The sequence below is a fragment of the Geospiza fortis genome, unplaced genomic scaffold (assembly GCF_000277835.1).
Source record: "Geospiza fortis unplaced genomic scaffold, GeoFor_1.0 scaffold78, whole genome shotgun sequence".
Classification (NCBI taxonomy): Eukaryota; Metazoa; Chordata; class Aves; order Passeriformes; family Thraupidae; genus Geospiza; species Geospiza fortis.
The window spans coordinates 5,948,221-5,973,325 of NW_005054339.1; the positions used below are offsets into that span (position 1 = coordinate 5,948,221).

The 25,105-nt window shown below is 38.0% G+C and overlaps 1 protein-coding gene across 1 annotated transcript in view; it reads right to left on the reverse strand.

Annotated features, from left to right (window-relative positions):
- The window catches only part of EEFSEC (eukaryotic elongation factor, selenocysteine-tRNA specific), a 122,159-nt gene that overhangs the window by 65,990 nt on the left and 31,064 nt on the right, over positions 1 to 25,105 (reverse strand). Inside the window, exons 2-4 of the mRNA XM_031058190.1 lie at positions 22,343 to 22,550; positions 20,076 to 20,172; positions 18,307 to 18,471 (exon numbers count right to left, since the gene is read on the reverse strand). Coding sequence (XP_030914050.1) covers positions 18,307 to 18,471; positions 20,076 to 20,172; positions 22,343 to 22,530 — 450 coding nt within the window. The 5' untranslated portion in view covers positions 22,531 to 22,550. The remainder of the gene's footprint in view (positions 1 to 18,306; positions 18,472 to 20,075; positions 20,173 to 22,342; positions 22,551 to 25,105) is intronic.

Consider the following 25,105-nt stretch of genomic DNA (forward strand, 5'->3'; position numbering starts at 1 on the left):
TTTACGAAATAAAAACCAATTGGTATACAAAATCTTTATAGCTTTCCCTCGAGGCAGGATTTTTTTTAGTGGCAAATTTTAAAGAGTTCAACTGGTAAGCAATTTTCTATTACAAGTCAGTAACAGTGATTAAGATTAGACAAGTAAATTTATATCCTCTGCACTTTTGCAAGTCCTTAGGATATTTGCAAAATCTAAGCAGCTAAGTCTAGAGTAAAGAACAAATGGATTTATCCCGACCACCTTGGCAAATTATAGTAAGCTGTTAAAGGAACAAAGGAGTACAGTGAAAGGTTTCATGCAGCAAAAATAAATTCTAATGCAAAGATACCTGGTAAAAAAATGTCAGGTTTACAGTAACGATTCTGATTACTTCATTCAAATGCATCCAAAGGAAAATGAAGGTAAAAGGTCAGAAAAATGAATGAAAAAAATTGGGGGAAGAATGAAGATACTCTCTCTTCTGAAACTGTAAATAAAGGCAAAATGTAGTCATCATCAGGTAACAAAAACTGCATTTGCTATATAGAGGTGCCATGTGATAGCTTATGAAACAAGAAATTCACACTTTTTTGCTTCTGAGCTACGTCATGGTACCAAAGGGTTACTGTGCTTTGAAACCTTCACCAACAGCCTTACTAAACATTTAATATTTTTCTTTCTACTTTCTTAAAGGCCCCAGATGTGTTCTTGCAGATCAAAAGAGACCAACTTATAAAGTTAAACGAAATCAAGGGCTTTTGTTCCGAGGCATCATTGCTGAACTAATTATTCCTGGATGTTGTTTAATGAAAGAGCGGTGCCATATATTAAAACAGTTAACAGGATGAGTTGCTTGAGTTATAGGAAAGGTCTGATCTGGGATTATAAATTTTAGGTTTTCTTCAAAGGAGATGAAACAAACTACTCACAACTCCCCAGTCCTTTGTGTCACTGAAAGGCTGAAATAAAAGAAGCCAAAAATGTATGAAAGTTGAAATATCATTCTACATATTTACGCTTCCCTGAATGATAGAGAACTAAAGATGGGGGAGTTAAAAAACCTCCTGAGATTCTCTGAGATGGGGAAATGAAGATCTAAGTTATCCTGTCTATTCCCTGACTGCTACAAAGCACAAATTAAAATAAATATTGGTAAGTCTTAGAAGAAACTTAATTTTAGACGTACACGTGCAAAACAAGAAAGGACTCCCACCTTAAAGCAACCCAACACAAACAGTTACAAGAGCAATTAAGTATATTTATTATCAGGAAAAAAGGCAGGAGGGTAGGTAGACAAAGAGGTATTCCAGCATCAAATTATTAGCAGAACTAGATCTTTTATATTATTCTGCAGCCCCCAACTGCTCTACTATTTTTGGTAAAATGCATATTTAACTATACTGTTACCTTACTGAGAGAAACAAAAGACCCTTAAGATCCCTAAGGACATCTCAGGCTAGGAAGGTAACTTTTCACTCTTATACATTCAGACAATAAACACTTTACTTCCCTACTGATAGTCTCTTCTGTGTTTGTATTTTACAGCCTGACACAGGCCAACCCAACACTTGACACCCAATTAACAGACCTAGGAGCTGGAGGTCCCTATATTGATCACACTAAATGGGATTAGTGTGAAATAAAAAGTTCAAAGGGTCTTGACCAAACTCTACCACAGCCCAGCTGTGACAGCTGCTATGAATTTGTGTATCCAGTGCCTCACGTTTTTATTAAGAGGGTTCTGGTGCACAAGAGTTTGCAGCAGCCTATGAGATCACGGAGGTTCACTAATAATGTCAGCCTCTTTTACTGTAGTGACTGACCAAAGAAAAAATCCTCTTGCTTGTTTGCATAGGTCTTTTTGATTAACTCATGAAAAGGGCCCTCAGCTCTGATACAACAAGCACTTACAATAGACAAAGAGTTGTAACTTCTCTGCCTCTCAAGGATTTGTTAACTTGCTATGGAAGAACTGTCCAATTTGAAATACCCTAGGTGTGACTATAAAAGAAGTAATTCCCCATACATGCTGCAAGCACACCCAGTATATTCTGACAAAGCCACACAGGAGCTGTATTCAAATGATACAAGTACAAACTGTTATCTTCTAAACACTTCTAATCTTCTATTATCTTTCTATTTGCCTAAACCTTTCAACTGTCATCAGGTGAATAAATATTTCTACATTTTGCACACAGGCATTTCTTACTGGCAGTCCTATTGAGATGATTTTTAAACCTTCATGAAGATCCAAAGAAATTACAACTATCATCAGCACATTTTAGTATTTCTGAGTACCTGTGTGTCATAGATGAGTAATCTGATGGTTGGCTCCCACAATTAAGGGATAAATATTATGTGTATGTTAAGAGAAGTCCCATGGTCCCAGCACTGTCATTTTTCCTTATTCAGTCCTTTGTTGTTATATTTTGTTAAGGTTTAATAAACATTTAAAACTTAAAAGCGAGCATCATTTCTCACACTACGCAAACCCATTTCTTATTTAAAACAAGCAGCATCATTTTCCAGTATCAAGTGTCACAGACACCTGTAACAAACACAGGAAATCCACTGCACCTCATGGAAGGGAAGAAGCCCATCAGGCAGAGATGTGCAAGTACCACTGAAGTGCAGGGAATGCTCAATGGGATTCTCTTGGCTAATACAACCTTTACCAAAATATTCATGATAAACTATGAACAAAATGCTAGTTTGCCTTTGTTGGGGTTTTTATTTATTGATTTGTTTTAGAACACACTCTATCAGAATATTTTCTGAGAAATATCAGTTCTGGGCATTTATATATATCAATGATAAGGAAACAGTCATCAGTCAGGACAAAGATAATATACAGTTGTCAATTAAAAAATAGTTTTAATCCATTATGGGTCTTTTAAAAGGAAGCTAGATGTGGTCTATGAGGGAACCTTAAAAATAGGCTCACTGGGGTTGCAACATGCATAACAGAGGAGACAGCTTCAGAGCCATCAGCAAGGACACCGGGCAGCAAATCACCACAGACAGAAGCTTGGTAAAAGTTATGGGAGCAACTTGAAACCTATGAAAGAACAGTCTGTTGGCACATAAAGGTATTTCACAGAGTAAAGAACAATTCTTTATGTGGTATTGCAGCACACAAAAAAACAGCTTTTCACTTCCTTTTTCTTTTTTCTATGTATCTCTCTTCTCCTCCATTTCTTTCCTCACAGGATCTGTCACTTCCTGTCCTTTGGGTCTCAGGACTGTAGCTGCTGAATCACACCTGCTGAGACAACCTTCACTAAAATGGCCAATTCAGAGTAATTCAAACTGGGCTTCAAAATTAATATCCCAGGAGTGGGAGAAGATTTCCATATGATTGCTCTGCCGGCACGCAAGACTGTAAAACTGCAAGTGTCACTCTCTCCCAAGGCCAGAAAGCTAGAACCTTCTTTTTTAAAATTAAAGTTGAAATTACATGTAATCCAAAGTGTGCAGGCCAAAAACAATTCTATGAGATGACTGAATCCAGTCCAAAGAAGGTTATCTAGCCTATCCAGCAACACAAAATCTTCCATAATTAGAAACTAGATTGTTAGGGTTGAGTGTTTGGATTTTTTCTTTGGTGGGGGGGCAACATATTTCAAAAACTTTCATCAGATTTTTTAGATGTACTTCTTCAGGATCAGGCTTCCTTTATCTCCAGATTTTTTTCATCATAGTCACTAGCTCTCATAGCTCCAATATAGCAAAAAGCACTGTGCCTTCCTATGTTATCAGTTTATTTTCTCTCTGTTAAAAGTTGTATTAATGTTCATTTACAGCAAATAGAAACATAGAAGATACATCACAGTGAGAATGCAACATTCAGTTACCTGGAGACTGCATAAAGATATAATTTGGGATGCACCACCCCAATCCTGTATGACTTTTCTAACACAATGCAAAGGGCTTGAAAAGAAAATATAATTTCATTAGAAGTGGCTCAGCACATTTTGGAAGTAAAATGCCAACTAGAAAAGCCCATGACTAAGTCCAGAGTGAATCTGAAACTAAAACCCGACCGTATCAATTGAAAGAAAAACGTCAATGTTAGAAACTCTTGCTACTGCAGCCAATGTTCATTAGAGGAAATTAAGTCAGCAAGTTGGTACAACTGGTGGAAGTTTTATCACTGTCTTTCAACAGCAGGAGTGCAGGAAAGATAATTTAAACAGAGATGAGGCCAAAGATAAACAGAAAAATAAGAAAAGCTTTTAACTTGGCCAGTATGCCAAGTTTCTCAAGCCTCTCTAAGGAGATTCTTGCTTCAAACTGAAGAGAGCGAGCTTCAAGAATCAGCAAAACAAAAATGAGAAAAAATATACATGCAATATTTAAGCATACATTTGTATCCCATTGGCTCTAGATTCTACGTGTAACGTATGCCCATTTCATATTCTGTCAGAAAATTAGATTTAGAGGAGAAAAGTTTTTACATAAAGTTCGACAAAACAGCTCCCATTAGTCACTTAACCATTTCATTTTGCTGTATTTCTTAAAAGGCAAAATATCACTGAAATATTGTCTGGTCAACCATCATAATTTTTTGCATCCCCTTTGGATATCATATTTTAAAACTAGGATCGTTTTTTCTCCCTTTTCATACAAAAGGCAGGTACCACATTGCCTTTGGGGTTTTTTAATTTTATAAAAATGGGATAAATTGCCCACACTATTTAGAAAACATCCCACCCCCTTATTTTTATGAAAATATTATTTAAAATCCCAGAAGGATGCTAATATTTAACAAAAAGTATGGGGTTAGCCTATTAGGATACCAAATCTGACAAGTTATCCAAGGCAAAGTCTTATTTCAGTCCTTTCAGAAGAAAAATATGAAACCCCAGTACCTTACCAACCATGCAACAATAGAAATGAGGTTGCAATGAATTCCAGTCTAACCCTCAACAGTGGATTCCAGTTACCATGTTCACAGGAGAAGGAAAAATACTGACAAAATATAACACCATTTTTTCAAATAAAGTAGTAAATGCTGCCACAGAAAACACTGCATAGATGCAAATCTACAAAGAAAATCAGGTTCCCACTCAAACTTCACTCTTTTTAGTCTTGTTAGACCCCTGGTACATGAAGGGATGAGCTCCCACTCTGCACAGACATAAGGGAATGAAAGAAGGATGCTAATGTGAGGTTTAGCAGCAAATAAATAGCTTTGGTGTTATAAATTTTAGTAGAAACATTATTAGTTAAACTTAGTGGGCTTTGTGGTTTAATATACATTCAGCACAAGTCATTTTTCTACAAGCCTTTAGCTCCATCTGCTGACTTTTAATATTAAAAATAATTGATGAGGTTGAAAACGCTCATGCTTTTGGAACACGTAAATCACCTACGTTTTGGTAAGTGTGGTTCAAAAGGTACAACTAAATACCCCAAGTGTGTGGTCCTGTAAATTTGTCTGTTAAAATTACCTTGAAGCAACAACATTCTAGCTCTGAGGAGAAGTACCTGAGTGAGCCTTGGATGTACAAGGGGCAAACAAGTCTTGCTTGGGAGACTGGCTGGAATCAGGTTTAAACAACAGGTAGACATCTGGGGGTTTATATCACAGAATCACCCAGCAATGAAGTACAAACCTGAGAAGTGAGATTCTGAGCAGACTAATAAAAAGAATCAAAAATCTATAACACAACCCTTGTGAAAGCTCAGTGGAGACATTTGCTCAACATCTGCCTGTGCTGGTTTCAGCTTCTCCCATTTGCAGAGAGATGTCTGCTTCAAAGAAACTAAAGCTTGTTTTATTTATGAACAAATAAAAAAAGATAAAAAAATAACTCTGCAGGTTCAAAAGCACACATATTTCCCTGCTCCAACTCTGATTTATTTTTTATTATTGCAGAATTCTGATCATTATCAGAGTACTACAAACTCAATCTAGGTAGAACTGCCACATGAAAAATTGCATATGAGAAATGCATCTAATATGCTCTTTAACTGTAACAGGGGGAAAAGTCTTAGTCCCAAAAAACCCCACATTTATGATACTTCATTGGCCTTTTTTACAATTAAACAACTAAACCTATCATTAAATCACAGCAGTCTGCTTTATATTAACACTGAGCTCTCATGGCTGCAAATTATTTGAGTGGTAACTGGGATAACGGCATCTCTGGGAATTTGTTTTCCTTTGTGACTTGAACTTGCAGTATCTATATTAGAAAAATCTAACAACCACTCTCACAACCACCCCCACAAAAAACAAAACACCCCTACACACTCAACTTTCAAGACCTGCTGTGACATCTCTGTGCACTCTGAAATTTTCCTGTTACTATCAGTGTAAGAGACACATTCAGCCTCTCAGACCAAATCCCACTTAGTGCAATTGCTGCATATGGAGAAGATTTTTTTCTTTTCACATGCTGTTCTTAGTTTCTTTATCAACCTATTGGAGTCTTAGTAGCTGACTTAAAAACACAGGTAAAAAAAATAGATGGAATAAATTATGTTAGCAAGGGGATTTAAACACAGAATGAAATCTTAACTTTGTTAAAGCTAAGATTAAACAGAATCTGAAACAGATCCTAAATCTCAATCTTTATCACAAAAAAGGCTCATTTTCATAGCTTTCTAGGAAAAAAACCAAACAACTCTTCTGAAATAAAAATACAAAAATCCCTCTTACATATAGCACATGTCACAGATACTGTAGTTTCTAAAAAGTTTCTTTTAAAACTATTAAATGTTTATAACGTCACCTTTAGATCCAAGACTGAACCTAAGAAATCCACTACTTTCAAAAACTTAAAACACAGGGATCCAAATTCTGAACAAAGATTACCAATGAATGTTAATGGCCTACAAAACATTAGGAAGATACAAGACCCATTTCTACATGCCCAGATATAGGTATGGCTCCAACAGGTTTAAAACTATATTTATGCAAACACACTGAGGAAAATTATCACCACACAATGGAGATTGAGGGAGACATTAATAAAAAGTTAAAACATAATCACATTTAAACATAAATCTAACCTGAAAATTTGATTCTTCATATGTAGGAAAACAGCAAGAAAATCGGCATGTACTTTCAAGCAGTTCATATAACTATAAAAATTTAAATCACATCAGTGAGTTCCCTGTTGAAGTGTATCTAAATCCTGACTCAGATAAAATGCCCTAGTGTCAGCATCACTAGATGGCATGGAAAAAATGAAAGGCAGGATTAAAACTTCATTTCTAGCTGATCAGAAAGGACATTGTCCATCAGGGACAACAAAGTAATGTAAAAGCAAGAGCAGTAATGCAACGTTTGATTTGCAGCATTACTCTCACTGTGCCAGAAAACGTGAATGTTACAGATTCAGAATAACATTAACTCAGCCCACTCTTCATTCTGGATATCTAAAGGCATGTTTTTACAACTGTTTGTAATGTATGTGTCACATGGACTAAGTCTTTCTTGTGAGTCACACTATAACCACAAAACTATGCCTGAGCATTAACTTTTCTTTCTCCCCTACTCTATTTAAATCTGATGTAAAAACTTTTTTTCCTCTTTCCTATATATGTACCTTCAAAGCATCTTGCCTATATTGAACACATGAAACCCTCAGACAAGAATTAGAACTGCCCTTATTTAAATAAACAAAACAAACAAAAAACCCCAAACCCCCTATCCTCCTGAAAATTAAAAAAACAAAAATTCACAAACAAAAAAGAAAACCAAAAACCACAAAAACCCACAAACCAAGCGAATAGAACACTTACCTTCACATTCTTATTTGTGTGTTTTTACTAGAGAATTACTGTCATTTTTCCAAAAATACTGCTTAATTTCCTGCCAAATACATCCCTTTAAGAAAAAGCACCTCAATGTTTCTAGTAATCCCCCAAATTAGTTCAGCACACACATGCTTTACAGAGGTGGAGGCAGATGAAGCCACAATTGCCTTCCCTAAAAATGTTCTCCTTACTCTTATTAATCCCATTCCCTCTATTCCCAATAGTAAATCTCAAGTTGTGAAGAAATTCCCCCTGCCACAAAGAGTTTAAAATCTCCAAGAATGTCTCCAGAAGTGCAGACAGAGCTGTGATCTCAGCTCTGACAACCAGGGATGTGCTGCCTGCACAGATCACACATCTGGAAAGCTGATTTAAAAATGGAAGTTCAACAACCTCCACAGAAAGGATGAGCAGGCAGGAAAAGTGAAGATGAACACAAAGCAAAGACAAGTAAAGGAAAGACCTGAAAAAAAAACATTTGTACAACAAAAAAGTGTTTGACCACAATTGTATTTTAGAACTTTTGACTAATCTGTTGGTGCTTTCTGAAGAAAGCAAGCAGACATTGAGACTTCTAACAACCCAGGAATCTTCCACCCTTTTGCTACTATTTAGGGAAATATATACCCGAAAAATATTAACACACCAGAATAAATGATGCTGAACCTCAGTCTTACCTAACATCTCAGACTCACCAGAGGGCTCAGAACAAGTTGGGGCCTCACTCTGTATCCCTATTTTGGAGAACTTTCTCCACCTCCACCCTTCAGAGATTAAAGACCTACCCTGGGGTGAGGATATCCAATAACCTCCTCTAGACCCAAACAACAGAGCAGCCCTCGACAAGGCTGGAAAGAAGCATTAATATCAGGGTCCTTGCCACTTTAATACCCTTTGTACACACGACTGCTTTTCCCCAAACAAGAACATCATGTCAGCAACAGAAAAGGAACATTTGAAACAGAAACACATGTTATACAAACCATTATTCTTGGTCAATCACCACTTGACTCCAACTCTCTCCTAAAACTGAATGCAAAATAGTTCACAGGGGGATTTACTGTTGTATTTTACTTTATTTTACAAAGATCTGCATTTAGACAAAACCAACTGGTGTTGCTCTGCATTGACTCAAGGCCAAACTAGACATTTATTTCATGCGTTGAACATTTTTTCTAATCCTTTAGTAAAAATACATACTTTCAAGCTTCCCTTTTTTTCTGTGGTTTTGTTTTGAGTGTTTGTGGTATACCTGCATATTTCTCACTCTCTCAAGACTTTAAATTGTTGTCAGCTAATCCCCACAAGCAGGATCGACATCTTCAACTACACAAGAAAACACCTCATGAATAATACCCATATTTCAAAAATGAACTTATTCATAACAGCACATTTTTTTCTTAAGCCACCATTTAACTTTTTGCAGTCCTATGTACTAGGTATTGCACATCAGACAAAAACCTCCTCTAGGGATGCTTAGCATAACAGTCTATTGAAATTCATCACATAATTAATGTTAAGAAAAAGCAACTACAACACAGCAATTGAAATTAAGAAAACAAAACCAAATAAATTAAAGGAATACCAAGAAAGAGCAGAAAAACTTCTAGACATTCTGAAGCCCCACACAAAACTTACACGACAAATAAATTTGACTTGTTTTCCATACCTCTATCCCTTTTCTGTTGAAGAAAAAAACCTTGACAGCTGTATATATACACTGGGGTTATTTATTTCCATGAGTTAATCTGTTCTCATGGCTGATTTCTGCCACCTAAACTGCACAAGGATTAAGGCCACCTCTGCTATTCTTCTGCAGAACCTATTACATATCCTATAGACATATATTGAGGGAACAGATCTTAAATACAGGTTGCCTAGAGAGGAACAGCTCGACTAGTAAATCTTTCACAAAGACTGGACAGTTTCTAAGTCTACAATTTTAGTATTTAAAAATGTATTAGCTAAAGAGACTCTTTAAAAGGCTATTTGAGCTTTCCTTGCTATTTCCAAAGTGTCAAATGTTTATTCTTGATTATTTATTCATTAGAGAAGAAAGAAAGAGAAGCCAATTTTATGTCATATGCTTTGAAGCTAATCTTTACTCCCATGAAGAGCCTGGGAGTTTGCAGCTTTCATTTCAGACAGTTGCAAATGGAAATCTGTATCTAGGCATTCGTATCATGTTCATCACAGTACTATCTGGGCACCTAAACTAATTATAGCATTCCAGCTGATACTGTAAATATTGGCTCTCTCTAGCATTAACTTTTCCAATTCAAGCTGCACCAGCTATTATAACATGAAGTGATGGGAATATTTTAGTAAGAAGATGCATGTCACATTTAGTTTCAGCAATACATGTTATTGTCACAGGCATATGATGACAGATTCAGGTGATGAGCTGAATAAACACTTAAAGAGCAAAGCAAATTCTCACATAATTTTCATGGCAGTATCTGAGAACAAAATGCAGAGATTTCTCTAAGTGAAACCCTCTCAGAAACACAGTACAAGGCATGAAATCCAGAGGACTCCCTATGGTGTTATAGCAATACTTCAAGAAACTACTCTGGTAATAGAGTAAATACAGATTTCTGGGCAGTTATGCACTAATCCATTTTCTTCTGTCTCTGGGTCATATTTATTTTCAGCAGCATTGGTTAAGTAATGTTTTCAATATTCAGATCCTTTCTTTGCCAGTGGCTAGAACTGAGCAGAACTTTATAACTTACAGACCATAGCTTAGTTAATGTGGCACTTGCTGAGCTGTTCTGCTTCTAAAAGCCTCATCAAATGAGGAATTGTACTGTGTATGGATGACCAAGGAAGAAGAAGAGTGACATTCCCTCCCTCCATTCTGATTACTGAAATTTTGCCAAAGCCTCCAGCACTTGAATTTGAATATTTAAAACATGAGAGCTCCTCTCTGCCCTAACTAAGCCTTCTAATAAAGTTAAATTCCTAGCAGCAATGCCATGTGAAGGCTGTGTGCACCATACAGGAGGGTTACCTTCCCAATTACTATTCAAGCATCCTACTAAGATTCCTGTTCCAACTGTTTGTGGACGTGCATGTGGGTCTGCTTTCAATTAAACTGCACTGAGAACAATTCTACCTGGTAAATTAAAAGAAATAAAGTTAATGACCTGGCAGCGGCAATGCTTAAGCAAACAAGTTATGCAAACACAATCCAGCCATCCTTTTCTTTAAGGAGTTACCCTAAAGTTAAACAAAAAGGCATTTGGATGAAACTTGTGACTACTATAGCAATGCCCATTAACTTAGTTCCAAACTCATCTTGAACCCCAGGGTACACAAAGCCAGGAACACAACACTTCATCCCTGGAGCTGCAATGCTTCAACAGGAAAGATGTTACCTACTAAGTCCCAGGATAACATGTACCTTTTTGTTCAGCTGCATCCCAGTCACAGCTCAAAACTGCAACAGCAGATGGGAAAATGCAAGAAGAAAAAAGTTTCTTCAATCTATGGTATAAGTAGAAAAGACCAATCACTTCAAAGAGCAAACTCTGAGACTGGAAAGGAAGCTAGAAATGGACAAAAAAGCACAGGCAGGAGAAAAAGTAGAGTGAGCAGACACAAAGTTGAGACAATACAGAAAAATCTAGATGTCAGGAGTAGCTCATTAGAGTTTTCTTTTCAACCTCATTTTGGAGTAACAAACCTGTGTATTTGTTTATCTTCAGGTGCTGCTATAGAAGAGCCAAACTGCTCACTCAAGCAGCATACAAGAACAAAATCCATTTCTCCATTTGTGGCACACTTATGCACAGGGATTTACCATCAGATCCTGCAACCCAGTATGTGGGTAATTCCAAAATTTCTACAAAATAGTGAGCATGAGAAACTACACATGGACATCACATCTGCCAGCAGTCTCCAGAAGTCTGAAGAGAACACTAAAGAGGCAGATGAGTGGGGAGAACTCCTACATACATGGGGCAGCACATGCAGTACTGGTGGAACTGTCACACTTCAGTGCCAAGACCAACCTCAGAACAACTCTGCCTGGATCATTTTCCTGTCAGTACAATGGTTCCTTCTTCTTCAGCTCAGTTTCTTTCCCACCTTTTATTTCTGCCACAACTTTCTTTAGCTTTTCTAGCAGTTCTCATGGGACAAAATGTTTACTGAAATCTTGACAGAAAAAAATGTATCTTGACTTATCTAAGAAAATCAGTCATCATATAAAATAAAAGTATGACATTCATATCACACAGTATTTTCTTCTACTTAGAGTCAAGATCATCTTGCAATATTTTTTTCACTTTTAGCCCCACTAAAGAGTGTACCAGTTCTTAGACAGTAACAGCTCTCTGCACTCAATAAATATTAAGGCAAAATTATCTGCATGGCAATGGCACAAAATAACACACTCCAAATTAATCTCATGCATTAACCACTACCAGTCAGCACTGCAGATAACCCTGCACAAGGAAGCAGTGCCATGGAACTGCTGCAGAAGTTAAGTCTACCTTGGAGAGCAATACTGTTTCCAGCAATGCTGCATGTCCAGGTGGAGCCTTGATCTCAACAGACATTTCAAGATGATTTAAATAAACAGAAGCAACACAGAAGTTACAAATCTCTTCCTTTCCAGATTCACTGTAGGAAGAAACTCATATGCTTTGCCTTCTAATGGATGAGAAAAATTACCCAGTCCTGTACCCAACCGTCTCTGTCTGGCAGGGAGCACAGGGTATACCTAGACTTCCAAGAAAAGCAGAAAAGCTGCAGATGAATTTCAGTATTTGAAGAGTTAATTGGCCAGCACTGACTAGGCCACTTTTCTGCCTACAGAGATCACATTAGACACACAAGCTCCAGAAATACAGTGTATGGTTTGGATTAGCACTGCTCAGGTTGGCTGCTCTCCCCTGGCTTCCTTCCCTTCTGCTCAGACCAAGTAGAAAAAAATTAAAAGCCCCACAACATATATCTATTATGTATTATCTCTGGTCCTGAATAAGACCAACCTTAATGCACAAAGTCCTTTATCTTGCTCCCTCACTTTACTCTACCTACATGATACTCAATAAAAAATTACGAGTGTTTTGAACTAAACATTGTACTTCTGTAACAGGTAGAGAATGAAAAGCAACATACAAATCTCTTGCTGAACGTTTTTATTCCTGAGGGGTTTTTGTAAGTTTAAAGGAGTTTAAAGGTCTTAAGTTAACCACAATTTTGTATGGTTTTTTAATACAAACTTAAAATGGATTTTGTGCTTCACAGTCTTTAGGCTTTTCTTTTTTTTTTTGAGGGCTTGGTGTTGGCTTGGGTTTTTTAAAAATGTAAACTAAAACAGAAATAAAAAACAAACCAAAAAAACCACACAGTAAAAAGTTACAAAACCATACTTGAAAATGAGGGAACTGATCTTCAGAAAGAACTCAGCATCTGCTACTCTTATTCTCTTAAGAGATTGAGCCAAAAAGATTTGAGAAGTTTTTATTGCCAGATCTAAATTTCATTCCACAGGCACAGGATCAGATCTTTCATCCTCCACTTAACCACAAAGAATTGTGCAGAGCAATTTTGTTCTTCCAAAACAACTGATAATATCCTAAATGCTCAAAGCAGAGTACTTTCCAGTATAAGCCAAATCCTGCATATTTTGCTTTTAAGTAATGCCACAGCAGATGCAAAACCAGTAGGATTCACACTGATGTTTTCTAGGAAAGAAGAAAATCTCCAAAAAACCATAACCCATGTTTTAGAAGCAGCAGACAAATAAAAAAAGTTTAATTCTTGTCCTGAATTAAACCCCACGTAAAACATTATGTTTCTACATTTAATTTATTGCTTTAGGATTTAAGGTTCTTGCATTTTTGCACCGACATCTTTTAATATGCATCATAAACCACCTTTTCACAATTTACCAGCTACATTTAGGTGATTCTTTCTCAACCCAATTCTCTCAACAGCCCTTCTTCACAGCACTCCAATGAGTGAAAAAGAAAATGTTCAAGGCAAGCAAAATCAGCCACCAGTAGAGGACTTGTTGCATTTGAAAGGCTGTTTGTATCAGTATTGGGCAAGAAAAACCCAAGCAGCACAGGAAGAAACAGATGTAGAAACAGTATTCAGACAGTCTCAGAATATACAGCAAGGGTTCTCTCTATCTGGAGTGCTAAAAGCAATCAACATTGACTGCAATTTGGAAAGGGAATATTAGGAGGTCCAAAGTGCCCAAAATGGTAAAAGAAAAAACAACTTTAAGACTGTACCGTGAAAGTCCACATACAAACATCTTTGTGATCCAATTCAGTGGGGTTTGATCCAAGTTTGTTTTCTGAGATTTAACTGTCCTCTGACAAGGCTTAACTGTGCAACTCTGATTGTGCAAAAGTCCTTAAATGAACTAAAATTAGTTCTTACTACATGTATACACATACTAAAGCTCATTAATCAGAGGTCCTGGGACATCAGAGAGACTGAGGTACTTGGTACATGGACAAAAGTAGATCTCTGTTACAATTTTAACAGCTTCAATGGTTTGAAGGAAATAGCCTTGCAAATCCTATTTGAGTTATTCTATCAGACAGTGGGGAATTTTTTTGTTGTTTCAGTCATAAAAGCTACAGAACATTTGCCAAAACACAGACCAAGGTTATCTAGCCAACAAAAAAAGCTTAGGAGGAAACATCTCTCTTCATATGGTGAAAGTATATAAAGCCATGAAGCTTCTCAGTATCATGCAAAACTATGCTTCTTTAAAGTTCATAAAGTCAGTATAATTTGACAGTCAATAGGCTCTTGCCAAGATAGGATCACTACTGGATTAAACCAACACACTCATTTACTAGGAGACTTGATGAGATAAACAGAAGCAAGTTCCTCACATTTTTCATATCTAAGTCTCACATGAGCTTGTGAAAGTTCACCTGAGTACAGAAATAATCTGTATAACTGCTCTCCAATATGAGGGGAGCATTTCATAAGTGTGGGTGCAACTTTTGAGACTGAGATGCTCCACACTAAAAATGGCATTTGGCTACTACCAACCTCCAGGATGGTGAAGGTTGGAACTGGTAAGAATATTTCTCTTTCCTTTTAATGAGATTTATTACACAAGAAACAACTTTTTACAATACAACACCAGATAGGTTATTCAGATTCAGCACAGAGCAAGAATCCCCATGTGATCCCCTAGAGAAAAACATGAATGTAACCAGACACAACTTTTGACACATACACAGTACAAATGGCAGCACTGGACTTTACAGAGGCTCCAAGTCAGTTATTTACCTCCACCAGCCACTCAGCTTGCATCAATCTGCTCCAGCATTTGTTAGCAATTCATTAAACAGGACAAACAGGAACCTGACTATAAGACAAAGAGAAAAGTTTCTACTTCTTACAATTCCTGAAATAGAGCCCCAGCAGTGGTCTTCATACTGGCTGCCACATCTGTGCTCTGGGTCTTGTGTACCCACAGCTCTGATCTCAGTAAAGCAATGCTGAGTGGACACTTCCAGGATAACCAGATCCATGAGCTGTGTACATCTCTCTCTGCCTCCTCACCCAATTCAGACTTGACCTTTTCAACAATCTTTCTCACCTGGATAAGGAAGGCAAAGATACCTTTCCCCCACTGAAATGAAAACACTTTTCTTTTTCAGTTAAATGTGCTATAAAAAGACCCAGCAGCACTGGAGTTTGACATTCATCCTCATTTAAACTGAAATCTCTAAACATATACTTTAGATATCAGTAAAATAAAAACAAAACTAAATTACAAAAAATCCTTATTACTCAAACTCCAGTAACTTTTATAAAGCAGAAATAGAAGTGTCATGAGTTGTTGCAGTTTATAAACTCAAAGACTATAGAGATTGAAAGACCACTGAAATAATCTTAAATGACATTCAGAATTCTGCCAACACTATGTTTTTGCTACAGAAATCCTAGGTTCATGCTCTTCAAGGTGGATTTCAAGTGCTAAGGAGCAAATAGTACTAACTCAATTGGATAGTGAACTGTTTGCTGTGTCAAAGCTTTTTGCCAAACACATATATATAATTTTTCTTTTTGCTATATGGATAATCAACCCCAGATGGCAATTTACATAGGCAAAGCATAAAGGAATCCATGCGCCGCTGGTGCTCTCAGCCTCAATCAGAGCCAGCATGGGCATTTGAGAATGTCACTGTTTATTTTTAATTGCTGTGTCTCTCCTTTGTGCAGGTTCAAGCGGTCAAAGATGTCGAAGTCCATTAGTAGAACTGGAAGGTGATGCCACTTCATTTGGTGAGAGGGTTCTTCAAATTTAAAAAAAGCAGCTAGTTTGTAACGTCCCTAAATGTACCAGCTGTCAATCTCAGTTACCATTGGGTCAGGGCAAAAAAAGGTCAGAGAGAGTCATAAACCACAATGTGTTGTGAAATGTGCTTCCTCCGTTACCTTGCACGCCTGAGAAAGGTTTGACCTTTTATAGGTATCCTAACCCAGCTCTGCATGATGCTGGCAGGGGTAAGTACAACACACAGCTCACACTTACAAACATTGCTTCCTTTTACTGTGCCTTGGTTTCCATACCTGTGCAACATGAAGGTGAATGCCCACAAATTGCTAGTGCTAAAATACAAAACTCTGCCCACAGCTATTATCATCCCAAGGCATGGACACATCACCCATTTCACACACAGCAGTGGAAGGTTTAATTCATTAACAGCAAATGGAAAAATAACTAAAACTTTGAGGGAAGTAGTTAATGCCATAAGAGCCAAGTGATCTGGCTTGTCTTTGCAAATGACCTGTTCATCTGCTAAGCTGTCCGTCACTTCACTGACTACTCTCCCAGTTACCTGGGAAGAAAGCCCACTAAAAAAAGTCACACAAAGTCTTTTCCACTGTTGGAAAACACACAAAGTGTATTTCCACTTTTAAACACCAATTCACAAGTTATTTACTACATTTTTGTCATTTCTTCCTTCATATGGATTCTCAAAAAGCAGATTTAGTCCTAAACACATTTCTTCAAAACATTTTTGGACTACAGATGAAAAGCAGAATAGCCGTTTCCAGATATAATCTAGTGATGCATTCTTTCTTCACAAGAAATAATTACTCTGCCCTGTCTCCCCCATCTCCTGGAGCACAAAATGACAGGAAGTTGGCAAATGCTATGCCAGAAAGAAAGCAATGAACTCACTATGCAAGGTCCTGTTTGGGCAGGAGCCATCTCCCACTCCTTGCACTCCTGACTACTTGGCCCTCTTTGGACCCCAAGCACAGGCAGGCCCAGGACTGAGAACAGGACACAACAGCAAAGGAAAGAACGCTGCCAAGTGGAAACCAGGAGAGGCTGAAGCTAGAGCTACAATCCCAGCAACCACATTTCATGCAGGAATTGAAAGCATGGCTCCCAAAATAGGCTGCACGCTGTAAATGAGAATATGGGCAGTGAGGAACTCAACTGGGGAAGCAGAAATGTCAGAGTATGTATGGTACAAATCACTTCCATGCAAAGGACAATAGGATATAAACTAGATGGCCATAGGTATCACTGAAGAGGCTGGCCAGAAATGAATTCTCCACTATCAGCCAAATACCTCAGGTGGAATCAAAATGCCTGATGTAGTCCTTCACTTGTCCAAACAGTACAGTGAAAAATGAGAAAACAGCATGTTCACTCAATGAAACAGTAAGGTCCTTACAGCAAAATGACTTGAAGATAATACTGACAGCACCAAAGGAGTCCCATCCAGGCTTGTTAGGCCAGAACTTGCCTGCCCACAGAATGTAATCAGCTTGGTCCATTTTTAAGTGGCAGCTGCAAAATTCTCCTCAAGTCTTAATTAATTTTGGGCAATTAATACTAAGGGAAAACCAAAGCAGTGATAATCAGCACCTGTGAAATAGATTTCACATGTTCCAAGCATAAAGTCACTTTGTTTTCTTTTAAAGGATGAATATATTTTAAGGAAATTAAATAGTAACAACAGTTGAGCAGTTCAAAGGCCATTGGAAGGTGTCTGACTTTCTACTGGCTCTCTGAAGAGCCCAATAGCAGCAAGCCACCTACTGCATCCCAGCAGTTCTCTCAGAACATGCTGACACAAATTAAAGCCTCAGCAAACAAAGAGAATGTGCATCAAGCATTTCAATGCCCTCTTCTTGTCATTACCTTTGCTTTCAGACATTTCTGGAAGCCTTCCTACACGGACTCTTCTGCAAACCTTCTCACTGTAGCATATCTCAAATGAGAGTAACCTCCCTGTTCAGTCCTTGGGTGCATCCCAGCTTGGACACATGCCCACTTTGCTCCTCTGAATTTGAAAGCCTAACATGCTAACCTAGATCAGTCTTCTCTTCATCCAGCTAAATTATTGAGCAGGTAAATTTACTGACTGCCTTATTTAAAAATCACTATGCTCCTTACTGTTATAAGCTGGGTTATAATAGAGTACAAAAATAAAAATTGAAAATAATTCAGTAATTTTAGATTGGATGAGAACACTCTCTTCTTTGTTGAGTGTTTCTTTCTATCAGGAAAACCAGGGGGAAGGAAAATGAGAGACTCACCTTCAGGGCAGGAATCTCCACATTGTCACCAAGGCTAACAGAGCCAGAAAGAATAGTCCCTGTCATCACTGTGCCTTGACCCTTGATAGAGAAACAGTGGTCGACTGCCATAAGGAAGTGTCCTGAGGGGTCTCTTGATGGCAGGTAAGCCTGAGACTTCAAGACCTGAAAAAAAAGATAAAAGCAGCACCATGCCTGGGTGAAAAGTCATGACAGCAACACAGCAGAAGGCAGGCAAGCGGATGATTGATTGAACAAGCTTGCAATTTTACTGATTTCAGGCATCTCCCAATGAGCTTAGAACTCACCAATGTCAAATTAACTGTGCGTGCCATAGGGGAGGTGCACACTTAGCAGCAGGGACAGTTCGATTTTCTGCCTCAGAAAGATTTGGTGCTGCACATTTAGCTTGGTTAGCAAAACCTCACTGGCGATAAAGTTGCTGCCAAACTCAATATAAACACTGCAGCAAAGCAAAGAGGAAAAAAAAACTGCACGCGTGTCACCTCCTCCTTTTTCCTGCCTCTCTCAAAAGGACAATTTTACAGAGCATTTTGCTACTTCAGCTTTTTTGGATTTTGTGAAAATGAACTTATGTACAGATATTAGTGCCCCATAAAGCCCATCTCTGACTCCTTCCCAGAAAAACTGTAATACTGGGTTAAGTTTTCAAATTCAACTTCCCCTTCAGATTTTTGTTAGTGCTTCTTGAAGGATCAATCCATTAAGAAAAACTACATAAGTACCATTTTATAGAGAAATTCTCTGAGTTTAGCATTTTTCTTTTGTTGACAAATACTATGTTACTTAAAATATGTTATCAGACAAAAGATTTTAATTATAGAAAGGAAGTAATGTACTCAACAATGCTTCAAAGGAACTGGTTCACTTCTGTCTCAAATCACTCTTGATATCTCTCTCTGTTATATCACCTGCATATACAATTGGTATTGCCTTTAACATCTGTTTTTAAGGTCAAAAACTGCAGCCCAAGCCCAGGTTGTAATGGCAGAACAATGGAGAGTCTCTTAGGAAGGACAGAAGGGATAATAGCTCCAAGTTCAATGGCAGGGCTCACACAGCATTTGCCAGCTCATCTAATATTAGGTTTCAGTTGATGAAACAGCTCCAATGAGAGTTTCCTTCAAAGGTTTGAACCCTGGAGAACATCCCAGTAAATCTAACAGGAGCCAGATAAAGGCAGAAGTAAGCATTTGCATAACTCCTCATCTCTAAAAACTGCTGGGGGCAGATTGGTCCTGGCTAAGTCTGGTCTAAGGCCACACTACATCCCATTCCCCATGCCCATCCTGCCTCACACAGCCTGGCAGGTGATGCAGCATTCAGAGCTCAGCAGCCCTGGTGGAATATCCTGCCTTTATACAAGCCTGGCTGCCCAGGGCCAGGCTTCCCTAGAGTTTTGATGACTGATGCTGCACCTTAACTTCAGCAATTTTTAAGTACTTTAAACCTGGCAGCATCCAAATCAGAAGTCTTGATTGACATGACAAGTCTTCAAAGAATGATGCCTTTGTTTTGAGACTTTTTTCTATTATCTTAAGAAACAGTGTCAACCCTCTAGGGCAAAAATGTTCCTCTCCCTAAGCTAATGACAGAAAGGGTGACAAGTCTATTGCAAGCTACAAACTGCTCTCAGTTATTTTAGGTGTCCTGCCCTTCACAGTTTAAACATCATGCCATGTAACTAAGGGTTTTGAACATCTGAGAATGGATGTTTTCATGTTATTATTATGTTCTTCAGTGAGTACCTCAATTAATTCAGAAATACCCTGTGGATTCTCAGACTCCGGGGCTTCTGGTCCACCAGGCTTTGCTGCAACAGCAACAATAGGACACCCAGAGAATCTGAAAGAGAGAAAGACTTTCACCATTAGACCACAGATCTCCTACACATGTCAATATAGAGAATTTCCAGGCTCATCTGAAGGCTAGGAAACTCCCTAAAATTCCAATTAATCTGCTCTTCTCCCATTGTGACTGACAATTTCTTCCTGAATTGCCAGCAGATCAGCACTACTGGACTTCACTATGAAAGCTTCAATCCTGTTGCACATTAGCTACTGATTCAATGCTGTGACATCAAATGCAAGATTCAGTTTATTTCAGAAGCAAACATCTGCTGTTACCCAGTCTTAATGAAGTGGTTTGCATCCAAAGACACTTTAATTGGAGACCAGCATTTTTTAAACTTTCATTAAACAATTAAAATTCTAAAGTCATAACCTTCAAAACGGGAGCCAAATGCAAGATGCCTCATGATGCCTACCTGAGTCTGCAAGATCTGCAGAAAACAGAAAGATCTAAATCTACTGAAATCTAAGTCTGCAAAACTCACAAAACTCAAACACACAAAGGTTCAGAGAGGAGCAGAACAGCCAGCTGACCTCAGTTTACCTTTTATCCTACAGTCAGTTTTATTCAAGTCCTTAACTTACAGCAGATTTTCTTTTTTCTTTTTTTTTTTTAATTCAGTCAGCAGACTTAACTTTGCTCCTTAAAATACAACCTAGTGTAATCAGTAATTACACCAAAAAGTGACTGGCTCTCTTAGGTACTTAATTCTTATGCAACAGGTTCAGACCAAAATTAATTATTTTGGCCATCCTCTTGACACCCACCCCCCACTGATTTTCTCACAAAAGGGACCAAATTGGAGGGAAGAGATGGTGCTTTGCTAACAAAATGTTAAGTTCTAGAAAGGGAGATCACTCAGTGCCCCAGCTGTAACCAGGCACATGAGGTATTTTCTTTGTTTACACGCCATAAGCCTGAGGCATCTAAGGACAAAGGGTAATAAAAACATGCACTGAAAATTCCTGTGATTAACCATAAAACTTTTGGCAATGTATTTTCATACAAGTATTTCAAAGCACTGTATTGCAATAAACATAAATTTACATGTAACCAAATGCTTTACTCCTCTTCCCATACACCAGAACAAACTGGAGTAATTGTGCAGTGTATTTGGAGGCACTTCTAAACATGATGCAGCCCTACTGAAACTTACTCCATCTAACCAAATTTCTCTCTGCAGAATTCAGATCCTGCTGGACAAAGGGAGAAGCTGATGTGGAAATAAATTTTTTAAAAATAGGAATTCCATTCATACGGACAGTTTCCTTTTAGTTTTGGTATCAATTCACAGAAAACCAAGTTTTGATTAGGTAAATTCACAAGTATCAAACTATTTAAATATACAACAGTTGCCTTCCTCTGCCTTTTTTTTTTTTTGCCTTTCATATAATTTCCTGACAACGCTACAATAATTTCCCCTGCCTTGGTGGCAACATCTACTCTACAACTGCAACAGCCTTCAGCTTTGCTGACTGCTATGGAATTTCACATGCACACCTATGTGTGTAGTGAAAATATTTCAACAAGTAAACTATTTGAAAGAAAAACAAAACCAAAAAAACACAACTGCCATTAGAGGCAATTGTCAAATGGTATCAGCATATATCCTGCTAAGAAGAACCATTTTAAAATCACACATTTGGAGATTCAAAGTCAAGTGAGAAAAAAGCTGTGGAGAGACTCCACATGCCCAAGATACAACAGGACAGGCACTTTGCAATCACACCCAGGATCAGCAGTGCTTTCAAAGCACCATCAAGCACAGACTGCACATGCCAAACCTGAACTTTGGTTCTCTCTCCTCTGTACTCTGAATCCTATTCCTCAGATTCTTCAACTCAAAATGTGACCCAAAAGTTATGTCCCCTTATATCCCTGAGCAAAGCAAAGATGTGCTGTAACCACATCCAACAGTTATTATCCTATCCAAGCAGCTCTTTAAATCTAAAAGCTTAATTGCAGGAAAACATTTCTCTACACATGACACTTGCAGAGGTGAATTTGGAATTGCATCTGAGTTTCTGTAAATCTTTTCACTCTCTTCTCATCATTTTTGCTAGATGTGCCAGCGTGTTTAGAAGCATGTTGGAAGAGAAATGTTGGTATTTTTGTTAAAACAAATTTGGTGACAAGTTATCTGTTACTATTACTGTTCACTTACTTGGTATTTTCCAAGGTCTTCTGCATTTTCTTAGTCATCTTCTCAATGGCACTCTGTCTCTTCTCCTCTGGAAGGAGATCTATTTTGTTCAGGACTACCACCATCTTCTGGCAGGCAATTTGCCCAATTACCAAGCACTCTGCTGACTGTGTCTGCATCCCCTTTGTCACATCTATCACAAGCATCATTAAATCGATAATCTGGGCACCTGGAGGAGAACTCACAGTCAGTATTGCCACAGCATAAAAAGATTAAGCATCATTTCCTCAAATAGTTTCCATTTAAAATTGTCAACATATGTACAAATGCCCAGAAAGACAAACAAAACACAAGCACTGAATTCCACAGAAATTAAGACCTTGGGAATTTAAGCTATTATAGGCTATCACTGAGTCATAAGAACGAGGGAAGAATGTGATAGTTCAAGTCTAAGGCTGTTATCACTGCATTAAAAAAAATACTAAGAAAATTAAGCTTGTAGCAACACAGGCATGACATTTGCCTCAATTAAAAATTATAATCTTAGCAGCCAAGCAAAAATCTAATACAGCCAAAGAAACACACAGCAACACTGCAGGGAGCTGCATACTCAGAGCAACCCCAACAAGAGCCAACTAGGTACCCCAAAAAACATCCACAAGCCTCAGTCCCTACCTGCTTCCCACCATTTTTCTTTCCAAGCCCAAAATTTCATAAAAGTGAAAACTGTGATCACCACTAGAGACAGGTTTATCCCAAGTCCAAAGAAATTCTTGAATCCCTCAATGTCAGAAAGAGACAATTTAAAAGTGTATTGCCATTCACTCCCAATTCAGATCCACATAACTTGAACAAGTAATTTCACACACAGGAACAGATCTGATTCCTAGATCTCTTCATGGAAAGGATCCTAAATTTTAGGCTGACATTACCTATCATGCTTATGGATTATTTTTATTTTTCAAAGTATTGTTGTCATGAACCCTTAATCTTTTGATTGAAGCAACCTGAATTTCATGGATTTAAATTCGTTTTCAAGGAAGCTTTTGATGAACATTGGGCCTTCCACTAATTACATTCAGAATGTTCTTGTTTCATTTGAGGTAACTGAAATGCTATGAATACTAAAACAGAAAAGTGCAACAGACTCAAGTGTTGAGAAAGTTTTAACATAAAAAAGTTAAAAATAATAAAGCTGAAGTACCAGAAAGTCATATTCCAAAAAAAGTACATTTTATAAGATTATAAAAGCTAGAAATTGTGTAAAATTCCAGTTTTCTAACTTAAGTACTTTTAATATTGGCCTTAAGCTCAGAAGAACAAGAAATCAATACAAGTGTTCCTTGTTCCTCCACGCTGTCCAGCCTTTCCCTTGCCTTTTTTTGCTTTAAAGGCTTTTACAATGGCTACGACAACAGCTCCCCTTGTTCCCAGTTCCCATGAACTCAGGATAGGAAATCATTCCGAGGTTGAAGTGCATGGGTGAATGAGTGGGTGGGAACAAGAAAAAAAAATTATGGCTACAAATGACTATTTCAACCTACCAGACCTTTCATCTTGTAAAAATGAATGTTAAGCCCTTCAGAGACTAGTTGGATAATTATAGTATTTCCAGTGCTCCTGCAGAATTTTCACCAATCATTTCAAATATCTCTCCCTGACAAACCAACGATGGGCTTTATATCTTCAAAAGTAGTTTGCATTTTTATTGTTTTGGGAATTGTAGTGATTTAGAGCTTGCTTAAATCTTAACACAAACATCATCCAGACTGTACAAAAGGCTCAGCCTTTATACACCATCCAAGTGCAGACTTAAAGGTCAGAAATCAAGGGAAACAAAGAGCATGAAAATAGTTTGAGTGGGACAAAGCACTTAACAATCAGAATGGACCCATTTTTGTGAATGCATACAGCAGGGCTGTTTTAAACCTAATACACAGATTTTGTATTACACTGTTCTACACAGCTGACATCCTCAGAAGAAATGGGAATAAATAATGGAAACCAAACCATCAAGTCCAATTCTTTATTAATACTATAAAAAGGACATTCTGGTAACACAACAATGCTGCAGCTTGAGCCTTACCAAACATGACTGTGACTACTAAAGCACAGTGATCCTCATGCTCCAGAACTAAGCCAAAGCCACCAGACCCAAACCTGGCCTTGAAAAGGGCAGCTGATAAGATGCATTATGTACAGTGTGGTATCTTCCCTCCAAAAGAACACAAAATCTGCACAGAACTGCAATCCGTAGTTTCAATAAAAGGGGTCACTTTACCTTGAAACTCCAAATCAACTGCTTCAAATTCATTTGCTATACAGCAAATGCTTGCAATTGCTGTATTTATGAATCTATTAGCAACACTTTAAAAGAGCCATCAAAATCACCAACCCAGTTACTCGAAGGTTGAGAACGTCTACCTTGTGGCATTGCTTGATCTTCACAGAAGATACACAAAGAGAAATAACTGCACATTCCACAGAAAAACTCCAGAAACACCAGAAGACATACCATGACACTCCAGACGAAAAATCAAGTCAAGGAAAGCAGTAGCACACACAAGTTCACAAACACTGTCAGCACAACTATTGTGCCTCCTCCAAAGCCCCAGTGACTGACTGGCCACAGCTCTGAAGACACGGCACAAGATGGGACAGAATGGGACAGAAGATGCACAGCAGGCAGAGCCGGCACGCGAGCAGGGTGGGAAGCTGCTGCCCTTCACAGGATCATGAAACCAAGGCAAAGACCACGACAGCACTGAGAGAAATACCTGAACT